The following is a 23,756-nucleotide window of genomic DNA, read 5'->3' on the forward strand; positions in this document are numbered from 1 at the left end:
GAACCCGTGTCCCCTGCATCGGCAGGCGGACTTTCAACCACTGCGCCACCAGGGAAGCCCTAAACAGCAGTTTTGTCTTAACAATTCTAATATTTATAAATCTTTTCAAAGTGTGAAAACCCATCTTAATCTTATGAATGGTGTATTACTCAGTTGTTTGCTGGAAATGGAGCCTCCAAGTGAGTAAAGGATACTTTCGTGACATAGTCAATTCAGAAACATGGATATCATTTTGGTAGTTAAATGTAGACTCTAATACTATATGCAGGATGGATCCCATATAAGTGAAATTCTGGATGTAACAAAAATATTTTCAGGACCCATCCAGTGGCCCATTTAATTTAAGGAAAACCCCAGACAAGAAAGGTAGACAGCCCTTTGGAACTTGCAATGAAGGACTCTGACAATGGATATTGCTGTGACTGATCCAGGGGCATGGGCCCTGCCACAGGCTGTCCCTTAGAACAAGGGGATGTCCTTCTCTAAGTCAGTCGTTCTCAACAATGGCCACACATTAAAAACTCCTGGGAGCTCTACTCAATATGATGCCTGGGCTCAACCTCACACCCATTAAATCAGAATCTCCGGGGGTGGTGGGGTGAGGACCCAGGCATCAATTTTCTTTAAAAGCTCTCCAGGTGATTTTGATGTAGTGGTTAAGACTTAAATCCTAAAAAACATGTAGGTAGATTTTCTATCAAATAGTCTCAGAATCTAGGAACTCAACTAATCAATGGTGCCTTTGTTTTATACACTTGTAAGTTTTTTACATCTAGGCCCAAGGTAAAACCACATACATACATACATACACACACACACACACACACACACACACACACACACAGACGTACGTCCAGGTAATAAAAATCAAAGGGAATTAATGAAAATAGAGACTAACAGGTGAGACATATTTGGCATATAAATCTCTCATCAAGAAGGCTATTCAATTCAGGAACATGGTAAGAACATCTAGTACTTACCAACTGTTAGAAGATATATGATAAGAAGTTACTTAACTTCAAAGTAACTTACTAGATAGCCATAAATCCTTTAAGGTAAAACTAAGTAAGAAAAATTCCAGCTTTATGACTTACTAGCTCTGTGACTCATTCATTTAGCAGTTACATCCAATAATTATGAAATCTCCTTGTATTATTTTAATTGTGAAGTCTTTCTTTGCTGTTTAACCTTGCCCACATTTACATTTTATCTCATCACCTGGCCCTTTGTAAATTCTTTCAGAGCACAGGCTATGTATCCCTCAAAGTGCCTAGCACAATGCCTAGCACAATGCTCTTTTGATATTTGCTGGCTGATTTGTACCTGAGAGTCAGTCATTTGGCTCCTAAACAGCCCATGGCTTCTCCTAGTTGGGGCCTGCATTGTCACCAGCTGAATAGACAGAGTCTTTGGAGAGCAGACTCTGCAGGTGCATGATTCACAGTCTGAGTCCATTCTCACTGGCTGATAAATATCTGCATCTGCAGAACAACCCACTCCGTTCTAGCCTTCCTATTATGAAAGGTGACCAAAGAAAGCAGACAGTGAAACAGGAATCCTCTTCAACCCTCACTCTTAGTCTTCCCAGCATCACGGTGGACTTATTCTATGTTCTCAATTGCAGGTAGCTGAGCAACTTATCAACCCTTTTGGAGAAGATGATGATGATTTTGAAACTAACTGGTGCATTGACAGAAATCTGCAGGTTAGAGGAGTTTTTCTTTCCTTTACAAACATTAATAATCTAAACAGACTCTGAACGCCGGCCCCTGAACTTGAGTGCTTTAGCCACAAACAAAAGAGGTTTGGCTATTCAGTATGTTGTTTTGAGGTCCTTTTGGAACCTCATGGATCCTGGATCTCAGTTCCAGTAAAATTTAGTCCCTTTTAAATACAATTTCAAGCCAGTTTTCTTTGTAGGTTTCTTTACTAACTTGACATAGCCACTTCCATCTCAGTACAGACCAATATTTTAATTCATTCTTTAATCTGTTTCCTATTGCCACCTAAAAAGATTAACAATGACATAAAGTGGCAGCCACACAGTTCCCAACTCACATCATGTAGGTCCCTGCAGTCAGATGTCCAGCAGCTGGACACTGGAAACGTGGGTCACGCCAGCCTGTGTCTCAAATCTCCCTCAATCACACCAAATGGACCCCAGAGCTTTTACCCTGAAGCATTATTTCAGAGAGGTTTTTCATGAAGACGCAGCATGAGAAAATTTTGCTTTTAGGCAAGACTCTCCCCAACCCATTCTCTTCCCTGAGAACTATAGGCGGAGAAAAGGGCTTCAGCTTGCTCATGTTTCAAGCCCTTACTCAGCTCTTACACAGGTTAAAGCATTTTGCTGTTGGTTCACAAACTGGCCCCAGTACACAGAGGGCAAGAAGAGACCAAAGAAAAAGGCAGACCGCTCCAGATTGGTAGGTGGCAGGTTTAACAAACTAGGAACTTAATTAAGAGGCTTGTCTTCAGTGGATACAAGATGAGTAGACCTCCACACCTACCTGCCAGAATCCTGAAATTTGATATAGAGGCCTTACTGGGGTTCAGTCATGTATTCAGTCCAGACGGTCTCAACAGCACATTACTCTCTCAAGGTTGTGTCCTTGAAACAGCTCCCACTGTGGGAACAGTGGGCAGAATGTACATTCCAAGGACAGGGGAGAGGAGCTTCCGATTACTCTGGTCCAGCTCACAGGTCAACTGGCAGGTCATGACCTCTGTATTGACCTCTAACAATCACATTGTCAGCCTGTTGAGGAGGAAGTGTAATGCCTACACCACTCACTCTTTGTAAAAATTAGATTTCTAGAGGATTAATAATTTTTTCATGCATCAGTTTGTCAAAGTCAAAAGAAGACCACTATAACCCTAAACAGTATAGGCTTGTTGATATATTTTTCTAAACAAACAAACAAAAATTCAGGGCACATAAGAAATGATATCAAGTATAAATATGTTTATGGAATCAATGAAATGGGATATTGAAATCTTCAGCTTCCTGCAATATTTGGGATTATGTGGTTGCTGTCAGGAAAGCCACTAGACAATTAGAAAACTTTGAGCAAAGAAGAAAGAGGTGTCTCTTCTGCCTCCAGATAAGATGCACTCCACTCTGGGGTATGCAGCTTGATGAATCTAGTCTGGGCAGTTTTATGGCTCCACTTATCCCCATTGCCAAGTGCTCTTATGCAGTGAACGACATGTATAACTCTCTGTAGCAGCACTGGTTGAAGCAAATATGAACTACAGACATTTGTATATTCACTCATTCACACTGTTCTATCCCATTCCAAACCCCATGCACCCACTAAACTTATTCTTTCTTTATAAACACAATTCACATCTGAATTATTCTAACACTATAATGATGATTTTAGGTCTCCCTTTTAGCCGTGGATGAAATGCACATGAGCTTACCCAAAATGAAGAAGGACATTTACTGGGACGATTCTGCTGCTCGACCACCGTATACACTGGCAGCTGCTGACTACTGCATACCCTCATTTCTGGGGTCAACAGTCGAAATGGGGTAAGCACATTTTTTAAAAATCATCAATATTTAGAAGAGAAATCACTGTTCTGATCTTTTTGTGATGTGGTCCTGAAGTTACTTTCATAAGAACTCTCAATTATTAATATCTTACAATGGTAGCCTTTTCAAATTTTTAGACATAATTAATATGTCCAAGAGAGTGAGAAATTAAAGAGACTGTAGTTTCTCATTTAAATATGGTGTGTGTGTATGTGTGTTTTGAGGTAATTTGCATTTTACCTTGCTTTTATACCACAGCAGATTTTCCAGTAGTTGTGAAACTATCCTCTTTCTTTCCTTCCAACTTGAAGAGTAGTTTACTATTTTAATTATACAGTTGTTTATCATTTAATTATGACTATCATAATGAAATGCATCTTAACAAGTATTTGTTGAGTATATACCATGTATAAGGCACTGTGTTAGACTATTTTGAGACAAGCAAGCCTTAAGATAAATTTTATCAAAAGTGCTCTCTAAGATTATACTTTGATCAAACTGACTTGTTTAGTATACAAGCCAGTGTCTGTTCAGTTGTTTTAACATAACAATCTGTCCCTATGTACTATGAGCTTTAAATAAATGGGCTGAGGCCTGCAGTAAATCATGCACAGTTCTTGAATAATTTTATTAAATCTGATAATGTATCTGATTTTGGAGAAATGTGTGAATGTGGGGGAAGTTTAAGTATATTTGCTGAAGGCAGATGCTACAGTTTCCAAGTAACTTAAAGAGAAGAGTATGGACAAATTTAGAAAAGTAAAAAGAGCCCCTCCAAAAAATTACAGAAAAAGGAAAAACTTCTATGGAGTTTTTCTTATAACTTTTTGGCAAAACTATGGTTCGTTGTTCCCTGAGGCCAGTTCTAAGCAGATCTGTGAAGTGAGATCATGTCTAAAGTTGCCACCTGTGACCTCCTTTCTCTTCCCCCCATACAGTTCAGCCCTCCTCTTTCTCTACTGTTAAAAAACAAAATTCAACTGAGTAAATTTTAAAGATCTTACTGCTTTATTCAACAACTCACGAATTGGGCAGCATCCAATCTAGCAAAGAGAAAGGAGCATCAAGGGGCTATACAAGTGAAAGACTTGTGCAGGCAGAAGGGGGCAGGAAAAAGGCCATTACACCAGGCAAAAAAGTGGGTTGGTTATTGCAAGGTCACTTTCCTATAGGAGATGGCAGGGGTCTAGAAGGCAGACTACCTAAGTAGTGCTGATCAGGCAAATCCTGATTGATTGGTTTAAGATTCCGTTTCTGGAGGAACCGAAACTATGTCTCCGTTTGGTGACATGGGGCTTAGCATAAGTGACTATTCTGGGCCCGTTTTTAATACTACTATGAGAATATCTAGCTTCAATCCTATCCCTATAAGGCTTTATTTTTAGCTCAATGTCTCCTAATCCTCAAAAATAATGGTTTGGGGTGCTCCTCCAAAAGAACCTCTGAGGCTGAAACCTCTTCAAGACCCAAAGAAAAAGATGACTGAAAGTGGAATCTCAGGAATTGTGGCAAATAATGAGATGATGCAGGAGCCGGGACGCTCACCTTGCTGCCCTCAAAGCACAGCTTGGTGAAGGTTGTCTACTCCTTGCGGCTTCTAGATGCCTGCTAAGCCTGGGCCCTCCTGTCCAGGACCTCCTCCAGACCAAGGTACTCATCCCCACCCCAGCAGACTGCTCAGTCTCCATAAATAGCGATTTCCTGCTGTGCACTTCTCAGCCTTTTGTAATATTGGGTTGGCAAAAACGTTCATTCGGTTTTTTCCGTAAGATGGCTCTAGTAGCGCTTAGTTGTCTTTAGCCCTCATTCAAAACAATTTTGTTAGATTGTATTGTGACAGCTGTCATATCAGCGTGCATTTAAAAAATACTTACCGAAATTGGTGAATTTTTGTGTAGCCATTTTAATATTGCAGATGGAAGGAAAAAAGCAGCATTTTCGGCATATTATGCTTTATTATTTCAAGAAAGGCAAAAACGTAACTGAAACGCAAAAAAAGATTTGTGCAGTGTATGGAGAAGGTGCTGTGACTGATCAAACGTGTCAAAAGTGGTTTGCAAAGTTTCGTGCTGGAGATTTCTCACTGGACGATGCTCCACGGTCGGGTAAACCAGTTGAAGTTGATAGCAATCAAATCGAGACACTAACTGAGAACAATCAATGTTATACCACGTGGGAGATAGCCCACATACTCAAAATATCAAAATCAAGCGTTGAAAATCATTTGCACCAGCTTGGTTGTTAATCGCTTTGATGTTTGGGTCCCACATAAGTTAAGCGAAAAAAACCTCTTGACCATATTTCTGTGCGCGATTCTCTACTTAAATGTAATGAAAATGTTCCGTTTTTTTAAAAAATTGTGATGGGAGATGAAAAATGGATACTGTACAATAATGTGGAACAGAAGACATCGTGGGGCAGGCGAAATGAACCACCACCAACCACACCAAAGGCTGGTCTTCATCCAAAGAAGGTGACGTTGTGTATATGGTGGGATTGGGAGGGAGTCCTCTATTATGAGCTCCTTCCGGAAAACCAAATGATTAATTCCAACAAGTACGGCTCCCAATTAGACCAACTGAAAGTGGCACTCGACAAAAAGCATCAGGAATTGGTCAACAGAAAACGCATAATCTTCCATCAGGATAATGCAAGACCGCATGTTTCTTTGATGACCAGGCAAAAACTGTTACAGCTGGGCTGGGAAGTTCTGATTCATCCACCGTATTCACCAGACATTGCACCTTCGGATTTCCATTTATTTCGGTCTTTACAAAATTCTGTTAATGGAAAAAATTTCAATTCCCTGGAAGACTGTAAAAGGCACCCGGAACAGTTCTATGCTCAAAAAGATAAAAAGTTTGGGGAAGATGGAATTATGAAGTTACTTGAAAAATGGCAGAAGGTAGTGGAACAAAAGGGTGAATACGTTGTCCAATAAAGATCTTGGTGAAAATGAAAAATGTGTCTTTTACTTTTACTTAAAAACCAAAGGAACTTTTTGACCAACCCAATATATTCTGCAGTGGCAGTTTCATGGATATCTGGCAACCTTCTCAATTTTGAAAATTAATAGGAAAAGTTTTTCTGTGAGTTTGTTTTTAGATCACTGAGTAAGCTTTAAACTTCCCCTCCACTCCCGTCATTAATTAATGCAAAGTATTTGAAGATCTGCCTTGTAAAAGAAAAGAGACCAGCACCATTGATAGGGCCGGGGAATCATCATGATGACTCTATTTGGACTGCAAGTACCACTTGTTCTCCATTTCTAATGTCCATTGAATTGTTTTTGCATGATGGTTAAAATGATAATTTATTTTGGTCCTCAAGAGTTTTATCTTGATCTACATATTCATCCTAATCATCATAATTTTACATTCCTTTGCAAGTGTCCATGTTGTTTAGAAAGTATTAAAATACGTATTTCTCCTATTTCTAAATACAGAAACATAGCATTAGGAATTTATAAGACCTTGGAGAAAATACATAACCCAAATGATTACTGGGAAGATTAAACAAGATGGTAAGCATAAAAACACTCTAGATATAAATGTAGAGCATTACTGTCAACTACTACAGATTTCTTATTTGTGGATGTCAAACTGAGGCACAGAAAGATTAGACAAATCTAAGCTATTTTTCATATTAAACTAACCTTGGAAATTTGGGCAAGAAAATAAAATGCTTGAGAGGAGACCAGGAGGTAGGGTATTTAAGAATGGAGCAAAAGGGACTTCCCTGGTGGGCCAGTGGTTGAGACTCTGCGTTTCCAATGCAGGGGGCATGGGTTTGATCCCTGGTCAGGGAATTAGGATCCCACATGCACACGGCACGGCCTAAAAAATAAAAATTATTTAAAAAGAAAGAACGGACTTTCCTGGTGGCACAGTGGTTAAGAATCCTCCTGCCAATGTAGGGGACACGGGTTCTAGCCCTGGTCCAGAAAGATCCCACATGCCGCAGAACAACTAAGCCCGTGTGCCACGACTACTGAGCCTGCGCTCTAGAGCCCGCGAGCCACAACTCCTGAGCCTGAGTGCCACAACTACTGAAGCCTGCGTGCCTAGAGCCCGTGCTCTGCAACAAGAGAAGGCACCACAATGAAAAGCCCACACACTGCAACAAAGACCCAACGCAGCCAAAATAAATTAATTAATTAATTTAAAAAAAAAGAAGTAAATGTTCTAGTTCTAGAGTCACAAAATGTTAGTGAAAATAAACAGGTCTATGATTTTAAAAAATAAATAAAGACTCATCACCTACTTTAAAAAAAAAAAAAAAGAATGGAGCAAAAAGTTACCAGTTGTCAGAGAGAAACCTGTAGTTAAGATGGCCTATTTACTAGCAAGATGGACCAGGCACAGGCAAAGGCCAGGGTCTATTAGGGGAGGCTTTTCTGAGATGTTTAACTGGACTCTGCTAGAACCAACTGATCAAAGAAACAACTAGGCAAAAGCTCACTTGATCTTGACTTTCTGCATGAATGAGGACTCTAAAGGGGAGCCACACAGTCCAGGAAAGGTCACTGCAGGAATTCAGGCTTTTGGAAGCCAGCATTCACAGGAATGCCCTCTTTGATCCATTAGTGTCGATTCTTTCAATGATTGTGCTATTAGACAAGATGTTTCTGGTTGCCTATGACAGAAAACCAACTCAAACTAACTTAAGCAACAAGGGGTTTCTTGGGTCACATTCAAAAAGTAGGCTAGCTTTGGGTGTGACTGGATCCAGAGGCTCAGATATGTCACCAAGACCCGCATTGCCCTCCCTGTCCCTCAGTTCTACTTTTCTCTCCACTGGCTCAGGCTTCAGGCAGGCTCTCCCCTCCTGACAGCAGAAAGGCAAGATGGCAGCCAGCAGCTCCAGATGTCCAACCTATCATCTCAGCAAATCCTATGGAAAGAGCACATCTCCTTTCTAACTCTTAAAACTAAAGTACTGGATTTATTATGATTGGCTGGGCTTGGCTAACATGCCCATTCCTGAACCAATAACTATCAACAGGAAGACACAGTATTTTGATTAGCTAAGGTTGGTTTGTGTGTCCATCTTTGGACCAAGGAGTGTGGTCAGCCCCAACCAGCCATACGGAGTAAATGATACCTTAAGAAAAATCACAGTGCTATTACCAGGAGAAGGGTGAATGGTTTGCTGGGCTGGCAGAAACAATAGATGTCCTCTAAAATCTTAAAAGCTAATTCCCTAAGCATTGACTTGTTCACTCAAATACAACATCAATACCAAGTAAACAATCTGAAAGAGGCTCAGGGAAAAGGGAAGGTAGAAGTAAGGATTATTGTAGCACAGGTGGTTGATGATGACTGAGCCAATGAGTTCTTTGCATTAGGATGAAGATTAGGTGTCAACATGGTATAGATGCAAACATTTCAGTGTTCGCTACTTGACGCACATAAAAAAATCCTTTCCTGGATAAGTTTTTTTATTTTCTTATTCTATTTAGGACATATGTTCCCAGCATATTTAATTCAGAAATCAGATTTGCCTCATCTTTTCACATCAATATTCCAGGTTTGTAATCACAATTCCCATGACCCAGAAATTCCAAAATCGAGGCAATGCCCTTCAATAACTGAGCAAAAGCCCTATCCAAGGGCAACCTGAGAAATTACGCTGCCTCCTACATTCTTTCACATTCAGCACACTACTCATTTCCATATAAAAAGGGAATTCCTTGGAGACAATTCCTTTGGTCTCTATATTCAGGAACATGGACAAAATATTGCCCTATTTTCTACACATTTACCAAATATGCATTACTGAAATAAAGTAATTCCCCCCCTCTCATTTTTATCTCAAGTGCAAATTTAAATTATCAAGTTTCTCCTTGTATCTTCACATGTGGAACGTACTCATTCATTTATTCAGGCAATATTTTCTTTTAGGGCCTAGCATATGGTAGGTTCTATGCCAGATGCTACAGACAGGCAAAAACAAACAAACAAAAAAACACACCTTTTAAGCTCACAGACATAATGAGGAGATAAGTTACAATACAATGTGGTAAATGCAGCCATAGAGAAACGCTGAGAGTCTTATGGGAACACAGTGAAAGTACACTTCACAGGGTCTGGCGAATCAAAGAAGGCCCTTAGAGTTGGGGAGTCTAATGTGTATCTTTAAGAATGAATTTAGAGCTAGCACACAGGAGTGAGGCGATTCAGCAGAAGGTACATTCCAGGCCATGTGAGCAAAGACAGAAAGGAATGATAGTGTATTCAAAGTGACAATTTTTAAAAATTTTAGCTTTTTTGAGGTATAGTTGACATATGAAATTATAAGATAATTAAAGTACACATTGTGGTGATTTGATATACATATACATTGTGAAAGGATTCCCCCATCTAGTTAATTAACACATCCATCACCTTACATATTTATCTTTTTTTTTTTTTTTTTTGGTGAGAACACTTAAGTTCTCTTTTAGCAAATTCCAATTATGCAATAGTGTTATCAACTATAATCACCATGTTTTAATTAGTTTCTCAAACCCTATTCATCTTATAGCTGAAAGTTTGTACCTTTTTACCTATTTTCTCCCTATTTCCCCCAACCTCCTAGCCCCTGGCAACTGTCTTTCTACTCTGTGTTTCTATTAGAGTAACAATTTGATATGCAATCAGAAGAGCCAAGAAATGAATCTGGAGGGGGAGGTAAGGGGGGATTATGGAGGACTTTACAGCCTGAGTAAAAAGTTTCAGCCTTTTTCCAAAGCTATTAAATGACATGGTCACACTTGTGTTTTAGGCAGGTTGTCCTAGCAGCTGGCTGAAAGGTGGATGCCTGGGGATAAGACCAGAGCCAGAGAGCCAGTGAGCAGGCCGTTAGTAATAGTTTAGACGGGAGATGATAAGGGCCAGACTAGGGTGGCGCTTCCAGGGATGCGGACAGTGGAGATGGCAGAAGGGACATATTCGAGAAAGGAGGAGTGAAGTATGATGGGGTGATTGGTAATGAACCAAGGATGACAGAGAGTAGCAAGGAGGAGCTGCTGAAAGGGAAAGATGATGAGCTTCCTTTTGCATGGGTTGCCTTTGAGGCATCTGTGGGCAATTCACATGGAGGTGGCCAGCGGGCAGGGAGCACAGAGACAAAGTCTAGGCAGGGGGATGCATTTGACTGCTACCAGTACATGGGTGTGTTAGAACCTAAAGAGTGGGTGGGAGCAGCCAGGAACCATGTCAAGTGAGTAGGACAGAATACAAAGGGTAGAACACTGTCACTTAAAGGGTGGTCAGAGGAAAAGGAGTCCTTGAGAGCGAGCAGGAATGATCACTACAGGTGCAGGAGAATGACCCAGAGAATGCCCTGTCATAGAGACCGAGGGTGGAAGTTTCAACATAAAGTCTGTAGAACACCATAGGAGTTTGCATTTTAAGGTCATTGGAGACTTAAGTGAGAGTGCTGAGCAGAAGCTAACTTGGGAGGCAAGGAGATCACGATTGCCAATGAAAACTATTTTCAAAATAATTTTATAATGGAAAAATTCAAACATACACAGAAGTAGAGAACAAACTATAATAAACCTCACATAGCCATCACCCACTTTCAACTATCAAGTCATGGCCAACCTGGTGTCACCCATCTTCCCACCCACCTTTACGGTACCCACCACTGAACCATCGTGAAGCAAATATAACCACAATACCATTTTCATGCCTAAAAAAAAAAAAGACCAAAAACTCACAATAATTCCTTAACTCATTAACTATCCCTGTACTATTTTTTTGAGAAGTCTGGATTGGCGGGAAGAAATAGACCAGACAATATCCAATGAGACATAGTCGAGGGTAAGGTCATGTTTTTTATTTGTTTTATAACATTTTAGGATGGGAGCACCTTAAGCATGTTTAGAGGGAAAGAGGAACCTGCCCTCCCCACCCTACCACCAATCCTTGGAATTACTTTAACCATCTCTACTGAATTTCACTTTACCGTTATGCCCCGGTCTTGTCTGGACAGACCCATCAAGACTCCCTATGGTATTTACTGTAGTACTGTCCACTATATGACTTAGCATCCCTTTTATCAGAGGTCCTACGGGGGAAAATTTATCTCAGACATCTGTGGGAAAAAAAGAAAGTTTTGCCTCTTCTGGGTAACTCTTAAACTATTTCTCTTACAGACTGTGAATTTTATAATTGATGACAGTCTTTTCATTTTGGCTGCTGAAAGCTGAAAACCCAATTTGTAGACTACCTTTAGTCAGTCTGTGAGGTTTTTTGGCATGTTTCTTTTGGTCTCATCTTGTTAGTGTTCCTTATTCTAGCTCTATCATCTTAGCCTAACTTTATATATTATTGCATTGTGTTTATTTGTATAAGCTACCTCCAATCCTTTATAAGATGAAGCAAGATGTAATAAAGAAATAAATTGATAACTCTTGTTGCTCCGAGAAAGGAACAAAAAAGGACAGGCAGAGTGAAAGGAGCTCCCTGGAGGAGAGGGAAGACACAGGAGCCAGGGGAATTGACAGAGAAGGGCCTAGAGAAGACATGGGGGGGCGGGCGGCAGGGAGACAGGAGGCCTTGGAGCCTGAGCTGGAGGGAGGGAGCTGAAGATGGATGTTGTAAAGGGCGATGGGGAGATGGTGCCTGTTCAGCTAGTGAACCAGGAACCAATGTTCTCACCACATCCAAGCATCATCATGTCTTAATCTGAAGGAAGTTATAACTAACAAAGCCCATCTTTCTCTGTTGAATCTAAGACCAAAAGCTTCTGTTTTAAAACAGCATTTTATCATTTCTAACACCAAACCAATGCATCTCCCAGTCTTTGTATGCAGCATGTTAAAAATCAACTTCAGGGAATTCCCTGGCGGTCCAGTGGTTAGGACTTCGTCCTTCCACTGCAGCTGGCATGGGTTCAATCCCTGATGGGGGAACTAAGATCCCACATGCCGCACGGTGTGGCCAAAATAAATAAATAAAAAGCACTCAATTAGACAAAATCAACTTCAGAATGACCACTTTGAATGAAAAAAGGCCAGTTGAAAATCTGAACTGAGCACCCAGAATAGAAATGCTTTCATAGATATACTTGTCTTAAGCATTTAATAAACCATGTTAATTATTGTAATAAACTACTAATCTCCATTTAATAAACCATCCTATGAATTAACTGAACAATGAAAAAGAATCTTTCCTATTTGGACTCTGTTCCCATTACCACACCTAAGATAGTTTCAGTTGAAGCTCTTTAGTTTGTTCTTTGTCATAATACAGAATGCTTTCTGATCTGCTATTTTAATTAAGGAAGCTTTTCATTAGCTTAACCATGGAGACACTAGTAACCAAGATTAAGAAAACACTCATAAGCAGCCAAAAGGAGAGTTGTCCAAAAGTTGCATATCAAGAAAACATGCACAAGCCCTAAAATGAAAAAGGTCTTCTTTGGGAAACAGTGGACACTGATGCTTGATAAACCTCACTTAAACAAAACAAACCTAGAATGCTCAAACTCAAGCCAACATTGCTGAAAATAAATTTTTTTTAAAATGAGGTCCTGGCCCAGCCTACCACAGCTGGCTTGAGGTAGAATGCTTGTCTTCACATTATAATATCATGAGTTCACTCCAAAATTCTTATTATTTTTTCAATACTTGGGATTATCCATTAGCACAGATTTTTAAGGCTCTGAGGAATGGAACACATGGAAATTAAAGACCTGAAGTCTCATAACTCCCTTTAAATCCTGTCTTGGAAATCCAAACAGCAATAATTCCTTAAAGGCATTGGAAAAACCCTAACAAAATATCCATCCATAACAGCTAAAGGATTCGAAATTCTGGAGGAGAGAGGCTGCAGCTGCTTGTGAAATAGATCACTTGAGTGTGTCGGGAGGGGTGTCTTCGTGGGACTGTGCTCACTCTGCCCTGCTAATCTAAAGGCAGGCTCTCAGCCTGGCAACCTAAACTGCTGACTGCAGTCCAGTTCATAAAACACTGTTGTATTGGCCTTTCTGCCATGATTCAAATATGTCAAAATTTCCTCACGTTGGTAGTGATCTTAAGGAATGGGTCTGTGAATTAAGGATCCACTTAACAAAGAGGAGTAATATTCAAATTTTTGTAAGAGTTCCTCCTGGTTAGGGGTTGAGGAAGTTAAGATTTATTTGGTTCTGTGAAACTACAACCACGTACCCAGAAATAATGACTTTTACGTATCTATCTTCGTTCCCAAGGTCCTAAGAATATGTAGAAATAATACAGTATTTTTTTGCAGTGAAACGTATATGTATTTAATGTGCACAAAGCATTTAATATTTTACAGTACTGTCAGAAGTATTCTTAGTGATATAATACTTCAAATATATCAAAATACATATTCAAGCAAGCAAAGACTTTATTAAAGTGTGGTTAAATATATTTCTAGATGGATGTTTTATTCAGTAATCCCTTCTTAGCCAACTATATTCAAATATTTTAACTTTACAAGAAAAAACATAGTCTGATTATATATACAAACACACACACACACACACACACACACACACACTATTGCATGCTTGTGCCATAAACAGCCAAAAATATCTCAAATTCTGAATCACTAACTTCAACAAAAACGTATTCTTGGAACATTGATTTTCACTTAATGTACCAGAAAGGAAATGAGAGACGGAAACTCCCAAGGAGATGAATGTGCATTAAGTTCATAATTTTAGAACTTGCTCAGGGATTCTTTCATTTGCCGGCATGGGGTCACCACTGGTGCTTAGTTTTCACCTTCTAAGTGGTATGAGAGGTATAGATGGCTTACTTTCCTTTTCTAACAAAACTCTCATAGGATACAAGAGTATGGAAAGGTGGGGACTTTAACTTTGGGCCACAATTTCTTTTTGTGACAGCCAATGGAGGCCAGGTGAGAATAAACAGAATGGTAATGTGAGGCTAGATATGCTTGTTCTTTAACCAGATTTGCCATAATCCTTGGTCCAAACTATCAGAGAGGCAATAGAAAGGCAGCAGGTAGGTGGTGGCCAGCTCTCTGGCCTCAACAACCTCCAGTGATGCTCCACAGCTTGAAACTCTCTCCTAGCTGGCGGGGCAGGGCGCTGGGGGAAGGGGCTCGGCGGGGAGTGTTGCTGGGTGGATACAATGTTCTGTCCACTGGATTTCTCTCACAACACTCAGCCCGCCCCTCCCAGCTTAGCATGAGGGTTATTTACTCATTTTATAAATCCCTGGCTACAGCTTTGACGGTGATTCTGTAGTGCAGAAAGTTAAAAATTAACAGTGTGTGCCTCTAATGGGTTTGAAGAGTACATTTTGCTTTGCCCGTGAATAAAGGCTCCTGCACGTGTGCCTCTGCCCCGATGGATTTTCAGGCAATTACTGGCTTCCTCCAAGGTAGCCGCCTGACTTTGAGTACACAAGCAATTTGAAAACAATAAATCTGATGTGAGAAGTAGAATTCATCGTATTAAGTATCATTTTCCTAAATTCCTCATTTCAGTTCTGTTAAAATGACCTATCATTGGAATTTAAATTGTCAAAATTCCACTTTAAAAGTGGCCACAGAGAAGGGAAGACAAGCATCATCTAGTTTTATTCTTCAGTCTTTGAAGCTCTATAGTTACTTGATCACACTAATGAGAAGGGGTTTCCTTTGCAAAAAGCTTGCTTTGAAAAAAATACATTACATCTTTCAAGTCACTGGGGCTGTTTTGGTCTTTCCATGTCAGACACACCCCAAGAAGCTGGAAGGTGGCTGCCATCTTCTGCAGTCCTGTGTCCTGGCTCTTCTTTGTTATGGTAACAGGAGGTGACAAGTATTCTTCTGCACCCCTGAGCATCCAAGCATCTTTTCAAGAGGCCTTAATTAAATCACAGCTGCTGGAGCCCTCAGACATTAGTCATTGGCAAGGGAGACTGAGGGGTTGACAGTTTTGTAGGTGCTCAATAGGTATCTTGAAAATTAGGGGTCTTTTTTTAACACTTGAGATTGAAATCAGAACACATCCCAACCCTGACATCGATTTGACCTGTAGAAATAACGCATGCTCTCCCCGCTTCCAGACTCAACTAGAACCTACTAGCCTGCCGAGCTTAACATAATCTACTCTCTCTCCCACCATGTACACTTCTCCTCCCTTTCACAAACAGCCCAATACGTGCCACAACCTTTCTCATTCCCACTTTTTCTGCATTGATGATTTATATTGTGCCATAATGTTTACTGAAGGATTTGACAATGTCTGCAAATGGCACAAAAAACAATATTGGGAGGCAAGTCAGGGCAGTCCCACCACCTGACTGGCCTTATCTTCTTTCTCTCAAAAAACCCAGCTTCCTCCCATCCTTATATTTCCCCTCCATCTACTCAGTACCCTAGTCTCATCAATAAACAACTGTTGTAGTCATCCCTTCCAACATGTTAATTGTTAGGTGGCAGCTTCGAGGTGTAGCAACATTTTTAAAGGTCACGCTTGAAGGAGAAAAGGGAGTGACCTTCAGACAGACACTATTATTTCCTCTAACCATGCGTAGTCGATGATGATTTGGAAACCATCTCTGAAAGTGTGCCAGTCATTGACAGAGTCCTTTTCATATCGTCTACTTTTCAAAGCTTTTCCACATATATTATTCCTTCTGAACTTCCAAGCACCCTTGTAAAGCAGGTAAAGTAAGTATTGTTGTACTCAAGTATGATGCTAAGCCACAGGGAGGTTAAGTGACTCTCCGAAGGTCATACAGCTGGGGTCAGCCTAGGCAGCAGTAAACCTGGCTCTGCAAGCCCCCGAAATAAATCATTCTCCTCACCACAGAGGCAATTCTCAAATTCCACCTGCTGGACACTAATGGCTGCATGGCACTTTCCATGTACGTCCTCTGGTCTCTAATTACCTGCCTATCTCAGTCTGAGTGAATTCCAGAACATCAGACCTAGGTTTTTCAGCTGATCTTCTCTAAAATATAGCAATATAATGAGGGTGCTGACATTCTATCATACAATGTTTCTGCTATAATTGTTTAGGGGCATTTTAAGTGGTGTTATATTTGGGCCTCAGGATTGTACTAATCCTATACTAAAGGTCTTTAAAAATCAAATAAGGGGCTTCCCTGGTGGCACAGTGGTTAAAAATCCACCTGCCAATGCAGGGGACACGGGTTCAATCCCTGGCCCGGGAAGATCCCACATGCCATGGAGCAACTAAGCCCATGAGCCACAACTACTGAGCCCTCGTGCCACAACTACTGAAGCCCGCACACCTAGAGCCTGTGCTCTGCAACAAGAGAAGCCACTGCAATGAGAAGCCCGCGCACTGCAACGAAGAGTAGCCCCTGCTTGCTGCAACTAGAGAAAGCCCACGTGCAGCAACGAAGACCCAACGCAGCCAAAAATAAATAAATTTAAAAAATAAAGTTCCCTTTAAAATATAATAAAATCAAATAAAAATCAAATAAGGAGGAGCAGAAAGTCTCAAAGGACCTAAAAGATACATCCTTTCAACTGGGAAATAAATAATCTTTAATGTATTCTATTCTGCATGTTTTCAGCCTTAAACCATTTTGTCCTCAAACCTCAGTTTCTGCTGTCATATTGGGAACCAGAGAAAGGAGATGAGTCTTGTGTGTTGGCAACGAAACCTCCATCACAGAAACATTTGGAAGAAAGGTCATTAGGTCTGTCACGCTGGGGAGTTTCACTTCTGCACTTTGATAGCGTGAAGAGCTGGAGGACTTCCTTCATCACAACAGCATGATATTCATAAAACTGCCCCCCCAGATCACAGACCACCAAGTGTTCTTCCAAAGACCCACTAATGGGTCTTTCTGACTAATGGTGTGTAAAGTTCCCAAGCCATTGAGATTACCTCCCCTTTTTCCCCTTTAAAAACTTTCATGGCCAAGCAGAATCTCCAGAGCTGGTTCTGGGACTCGAGTTCGCCTTCTCCCCAGGTTGCTAGCCCCGATTTTTGTTTTTTGTTTATTGGCCGTGCCACATGTCATGCGGGATGTGGGATGCAGGATCCCGACCAAGGATTGAGCCCATGCCCCCTGCAGTGGAACAGCGGAGTCTTGGCCACTGGACCGCCAGGGAAGTCCTTCTCTCCTCTTGTTTTCCTCTTTGTTTCATTCCTATCAATATTCATTTTATTTGCCTTATTTCTTAATAACCCTTTAAAAATGTTCACCCTGCCAAGACCTGTCTCTTGTCTCTTGATTCTCTCCTTTGCCTTTCCCCGTTTTCTTGTTTTTTAATAAATAAATTTATTTATTTATTTTAAAAAAAGAAAGAAAGAAAGTTCCCAAGTCATGTTTCTTATCCAAAGCATTTCTGGTTGCTTTCCATGTAGCTTTTCCCACTTGGACACAACTACCAAATGACACAATTCTAGTTATGCCCTCCACTCGCAAAGACAACCCACAGCTGCCCACTGCCTCTGGGGTAAAGCCCTAATCCCTCTACCTGGTATATAAGACTCTTCATGACGCAGTCCAAGGCTACCAGTTTTATGCCTGACACTATTCTGCACACTAATCCGAGTATTTCCCATTCCTCACAAACACCTGAAGTTCCCTGCTGTCTAATTTGCTCAAGTCACTTCTTCCACCTGCAATATTCTGTCCCTTCTCTGCTTATCTGTTTCCTTTGCAGTGTCAAAGACCTGCTCAACAACTTACCTTGCCCCCAATTTAGCTATTTATATACATGCCTCTTCCTCCTTCTAAATTATGTTATACAGAACTTAATGCAACAAATGTGTTCATGGCAGATGCTCAATGCATTTAGCTGGGTATGTGGATAAATCTCATGCGTCCACATCACAGTCTCAGAGGCAGGAAAGTGCAACAGGACCTCATGGGCAGTCCTGCCCGATGTCGGTGGGTGAATCAGTAGAACATCAGCAAGAGCACTGGCCTTTTTGCAGTTTGCTCTCTGCAACTGGTTTGTTTTTCTCCAGTGTGTGACCCAAGGCCTTAATCCTTTGCCTCAGTTGAGTGTACATATCCACCACATCAGTGCATAGTTAGAAAGTTTTTTCCTTAGGGTTCACGAAGTTTTGAAGTAACGATAATACAAACATTTTTTTCCTAGAAAATTTTGTCACTCTTACAAGGTTGTGTGGCTTAAAAAGTAATTAAGGAAGACAAATCCCAAATAAAAAGTGAAGATCCCAAATGGAGGACAGAGGCCTATCCTATAAAGAGACATTGCCAGCTCCCCCTAGGATTCCCCGAGCACATCCAGCACAGCAATCTTAGTGACCAACTGCTCTGGTGTCCTCCGTAACTAAATGGGTTCCTGAAGTGTGACTGGAGACCTGACCTAATGAAATGCAACAAGCAGGGTCACCAAGGCTGCTGAAGCATGAGTCTGCATTTCTCAAGTCAATGTAACAGAATCCGAGCCGTGAACAGTGGAAGGTGGGCCAGAAGGCTATCTGGTAGCCAAGAGCACTGCCGAGGCTTTAGAATAACAGCACAAGGTTGTAATCGAATGCTATCCCAGGACATTTAGCTAGTTAATCATCTCAATCATCCATCTTTTATTCATAAACATGGAGGAACAATGTATTCTTTGGCTGCTCACTTTGCCCTTTCAGGTTACACCAATATTATGCTGTTCCAAGTTTTCCCTTTCTGTCCCATAAAATGCACCTGGTTAAAGCATCTTGTCACCATGGATGTCAGTGCGAACACTGGACTAGGATGGCCTGATCACGGGCAGGGCTTTAAGCAATTTTTCTTGGAACTTTGTTAAGACTGTATATCCACAGAGATGTGAGACAAATAACCACAGAATCTGAGGCAGGAGCCTGCCTTACTAACAAATTTCCCTTACTGTTTTCTCAGTTATCCTTTTATTTCAGCCTTGAAGGAGAAGATTAAAAATGGGAGGATTATTTGTTTTATGTCTCAAATGTTAAAAATTCAGCAGGATATTCTTAGCAATAACAAATCCATCAGACTTAATCACCAGAGGAGCCCAAGTGCATTGCGAGTCCACACCACCTTCATGGATATACTCTTTCCCACAAGTACAGAAGTGCAAAGCATGGACCAGGAATGTCAGCAAATGACCCCTGTGCAAGGACTGTATTTTACACATTATTTTGCCCCCAGGCTCTACCTCATCTCTTGACACCTACGTAGCAGACTTTATATAGAAGAGATTAAGAACAAAGGCTTTGGAATCAGACTTCTGGGTTTAGCCCTCACTAGCTACATAGCCTTAATTAATCTCTCGGGGCCTCAGTTTCCTCACCTGCAGAATGTGAATAATAATGATACTAACATACACGATTACTGTGATAATTGAATGAATTAATACATGGAAGGTGCATAGTCAGTAAATGTTAGCTGTTGTTTGGATTGTCTTGAATTTAGCTGTGATTCATTGTTTTGGGGGGTTATATGGGTCCTGGGAAAACATGACTTTAGTTCACCTGTAACAAGGGAGAAAGAACACATACTATATCTTTTTTTTTTTTTTTTTTTTAATGTCTAAGTCTCTAGGTCAGTGATTCTCAAAATATGGGCTGGGGACCTCTGGAAATCCCCAAGAACCAAGACCCCAAGACCCAAGTCCTTAAGGTCAAAACTATTTTCATAATAACATGAAACTGTTATCTGCCTTTTTCACTCTTGTCCTTTTGTGAGGGTACGGTAGAATTTTCCAGAGGCTATGTAGTGATGTCATCACTTAGTTAATGGAATGTGTGCTTGCACATTCTTGTGCTTTTTCATATTCCTCAGTCATCATTTCTCACACAGTAAATAGCAATAGCTATAACCACATAAACAAATCTCGCCAGGGTACTCAGTAATTTTTTAGAAGTTTAAAAGGGTCCAGTGACCCAAAAGTTTGAGAACCTCTGCTAGATTATCTCCAGTTAAAATCCCCCTCCCTCCTCCCTTTCAAAATCTGTAATGTGAAAATACCGAACTCAGTCCTTACCTTTTGAGCCTCTGGCCCCAACACAAAGTTAGGCCCCTTGAAGCTGCTCTGCCTGCATTCTGTCCTTGTGTGTTTCAGGCTGTCGGGGTCCGACCTGCCTGGCGAGGACTGGCTGTGGGATTATGAGAAGCATGGCCATCGCCGCTCCATGATTGGAAGAGTCAAGAGGTTCCTGAGCACCTACGAACGCGCCTCCAGCCCCAGGAGGAGAAGCTATGGGAGACAGGCCAGCGACAGCTCCACGTTCTTACCCCCGGGCGACCTCAGCCCAGCCAGGGACCTGCAGCACGTGCCCTCGAGAAGTCCCCACCATGCCTCAGCCACCTGGAAGCACCCCTGCACCCCAGAGGGGAGCCCCAAGCTGCATGCCAGCCTGGGAGAGCTGCCCACCATCCGACAGGCCAGCCTGACTCCACCGTCCAGTGTGAGGGGCTACCCCACCAAAACGCCGCGGGTCCCTGAGGTACTGGTCACAGCAGCCGAAGCGGCAGTGCCCAGGGCAGAGAATGACCACCATGACTCCACTGCCTCTATCCAGAGCTGTGACTTCATTGAGGTTCAGCCGAGCAGGACTGGGCAGCAGGAGGACTCTGTGGGGTCAGTCCCGTTCCCCTCAGAGAAAGGGGCACCTTCTAGGGACCCCAGTTCCCAGACTGTTCCAGCCAAAGCTGAGATAAACCTCCTCCAGTTTGCTTCTGAGGAGGACCCTCATGAGAGTGACAAGTCCCCAGAAAGGTGGAGCCTCCCGAGGTTCGTGGAGTCCAGCCGCACCTCCCTGGCAGGCCTAAGTCTGGATCCCGTGAGCCCTGAGCCGGTTCCTTTACTTGACACAGAAACATCCTCAGAGACCGGTGGAATCAACATTGTGGCTGGTTCTCGAGTCTCTCCTGATGTGCTGTATTTAATGGAAAACCTGGACTCCAAGGAAACGGATATCATAGAGTCTAACCACGAGCAAACGGAGGAGTCACCCAAAGGAAGGCCAGAAAGTTCTAGGACCTGGTTCTAGCCTAGATTATTACTTTCCCAAAAGTTCAAGTATTAGTTCCAGAACATACCTGGGGGCTGGTCAATTTTTTTTTAAATGATCATACTGTATAAGCTACTTAAAACTTTGAAGGGCATTATGATCCTGACTTTTTGAGACCTGAGAAAATCAAACACATTCACGCCACCCACTACAAAGTGACTTTCATGGAAGTTACGCAGACCACAGTGACTTATCTTAACCAAATAAGGAACCTTAAATATATAAATATATATGCCTTATAAATTCATAGATTGTTAGCTTTGCGAAGGGCTTTATAGATCATGGTCCAATCCCCTAGTTTTGCCAATAGAGAAACAAAGGATTCTTTCTTCCCTTTTTTTTTTTTTTCCTTTTCTTCTTTTCTTCAGTTATAAAGACAGGCAGATGGATCATACGATGCCTCAGAAGCCCCTTCCTAAGCTGATTCCTTGTTTCAGGCTTTCTAACCATCTCACTCCACTTTCTATAACTCTTATCATTTCCTAATTCTTAAACCTCATCAGCATCAGAAAGCTCCATCTCCCTTCAATTTCCTTTTCGACCTCCGGGACTTCATTTTTCTCTCTTCCCCCTTTATTCCCTCATCCTATTGTTCTTCTTGTCCCCCTAGTCTTGCTCCTTCTCCGGTGATTCTCATCCGTCCCACCTTTCAGGCTGTAACATTTTCTCCTGCCAACTCTGTTGCTTACTTCTTGCCACAGTTTTAAAAGCACTAGGCATTGGCAAAGCCTCCTACAGAGCGATCAAAGTGTCAGTAAATGCAGCCGGGCTCCTCCCAGCCTCGCGGGAAGGGGCATGGGACCTGCTGTGTCCCCCATGACCTCTCAGCCGTGGCCATCTCTCTCCACGTCCACTCTTAGGTCTTGAACACCGGAGAAGCCATGAGGGCATGAGACCTGCATAACCAAATGCTATGGAACCAGATAACAAGGTTTCAAACTGTTTCACTCAGACTCTTAAAGAAAAATCCCCATCGTGTCATGACATGGGACCAGTTACTGTGTCTGCCAGGTTGTTTGGGATGAAGTAGGGTATTGGAGCTGGGAGGTTAAGGGGGTCCAGGACTGTATGATGGGTATGGGACATTGACTAACTTCCTCCAAGGAGTTCTTGGGTGGCTGTTTGTTGGGAGTCCCAACTTTAACTGGAAGGCCATGCTAATGAGTGCTGCTCTCACTATTTCTGTCATATGATGAAGCTTGACTACAAGCTCAAAAACAAAATAGCCCTAATTGCTACCACTTATTGAGTGTTCACAATAGCATGTAAAAACAGATAATCCCACTAATCCTCACAGGAATCCTATGAATTGATATACTATTATCTCTATTTTACTTTATTATTTTTTAAAGGAGTCTTTCATTTCTCAATGTTAGTTGTTATTCTTTTATCCAAATAATATACCTTAGCAGACCAGTGCTTTCTTTATTATTATTATTATTTTTTTGGCCGCGCGGCAGGTGGGATCTTAGTTCCCCGACCGGGATCGAACCCACAGCCCCTGCAGTGGAAGCGCAGAGTCTTAACCACTGGACCACCAGGGAAGTCCCTATCTCCATTTTAAAGATGAAGAAAACAGAGGCTTTAGAGAAGTAATTTGATGAAAATCACATAGCTAGGAAGTGGCAGGCCTTGGGTTCAAGCCCAGGTTAACTGACTCAAGAGCCCACCCTCTTGTTCAGTGCACTTTGACACTGTGCTGTGCTCTCTGTAGGGCCCTGAATCTACCAGCAATTTGCCCAGAATTCCGGAGGATGCCCCACGGGAGCCAGGCCTAAGTCTCTCCAGCCTTAGAGGCCTTTCTGGGTCCTCCCTGCTTAAGTCCACCTGGACCTTATATGCATGTGTACAGGAGGGCAGTGCTCCAACTTGAAGCCTAGCCATGGTCCTCTTCATTTTTCTGACAGATGAAAGTTAGCAGGACCCTCTCCTTCCTTCCCCAGCTCCTCTCATTCTGCAATGTTATCATGCGCTATAACATTAGCGCATTTTTACAAGACATTGCATCCAACTGGGCCATGCCAGCTACATGACAGCAATGACGTTTTCTTGAACGAATTTTTCTCAAAGGACTAAAAGGTAATAATGTTGGAAGAAATGCTCTACGTTGATGGTTCTCTGCGTTGGTCAATAGTGTTAGCACCTGGGAAAGGCACCCATGTTCCTGAAGCATTATATATGGACTATGCAATCAGGCCCCAATGCAACGCTGCTAAAATGCAGGAGCCCTAACCTTCTCCCAGCCTCCTAACGCTATTTTCTT

The 23,756-nt window shown here is 41.8% G+C and overlaps 1 protein-coding gene across 1 annotated transcript in view; it reads left to right on the forward strand.

Moving 5' to 3' along the window:
• BEST3 (bestrophin 3) overlaps positions 1-21,472 on the forward strand; it is a 40,608-nt gene extending 19,136 nt beyond the window's left edge. The window contains exons 7-9 of the mRNA XM_060112880.1: positions 1,625-1,705; positions 3,387-3,538; positions 20,542-21,472. Of these exons, the coding sequence (XP_059968863.1) occupies positions 1,625-1,705; positions 3,387-3,538; positions 20,542-21,472 (1,164 nt within the window). The remainder of the gene's footprint in view (positions 1-1,624; positions 1,706-3,386; positions 3,539-20,541) is intronic.
• The last annotated feature ends 2,284 nt before the right edge of the window (positions 21,473-23,756 follow it).

This window comes from Mesoplodon densirostris, chromosome 11 (genome assembly GCF_025265405.1).
Source record: "Mesoplodon densirostris isolate mMesDen1 chromosome 11, mMesDen1 primary haplotype, whole genome shotgun sequence".
NCBI classification, from domain to species: domain Eukaryota; kingdom Metazoa; phylum Chordata; class Mammalia; order Artiodactyla; family Ziphiidae; genus Mesoplodon; species Mesoplodon densirostris.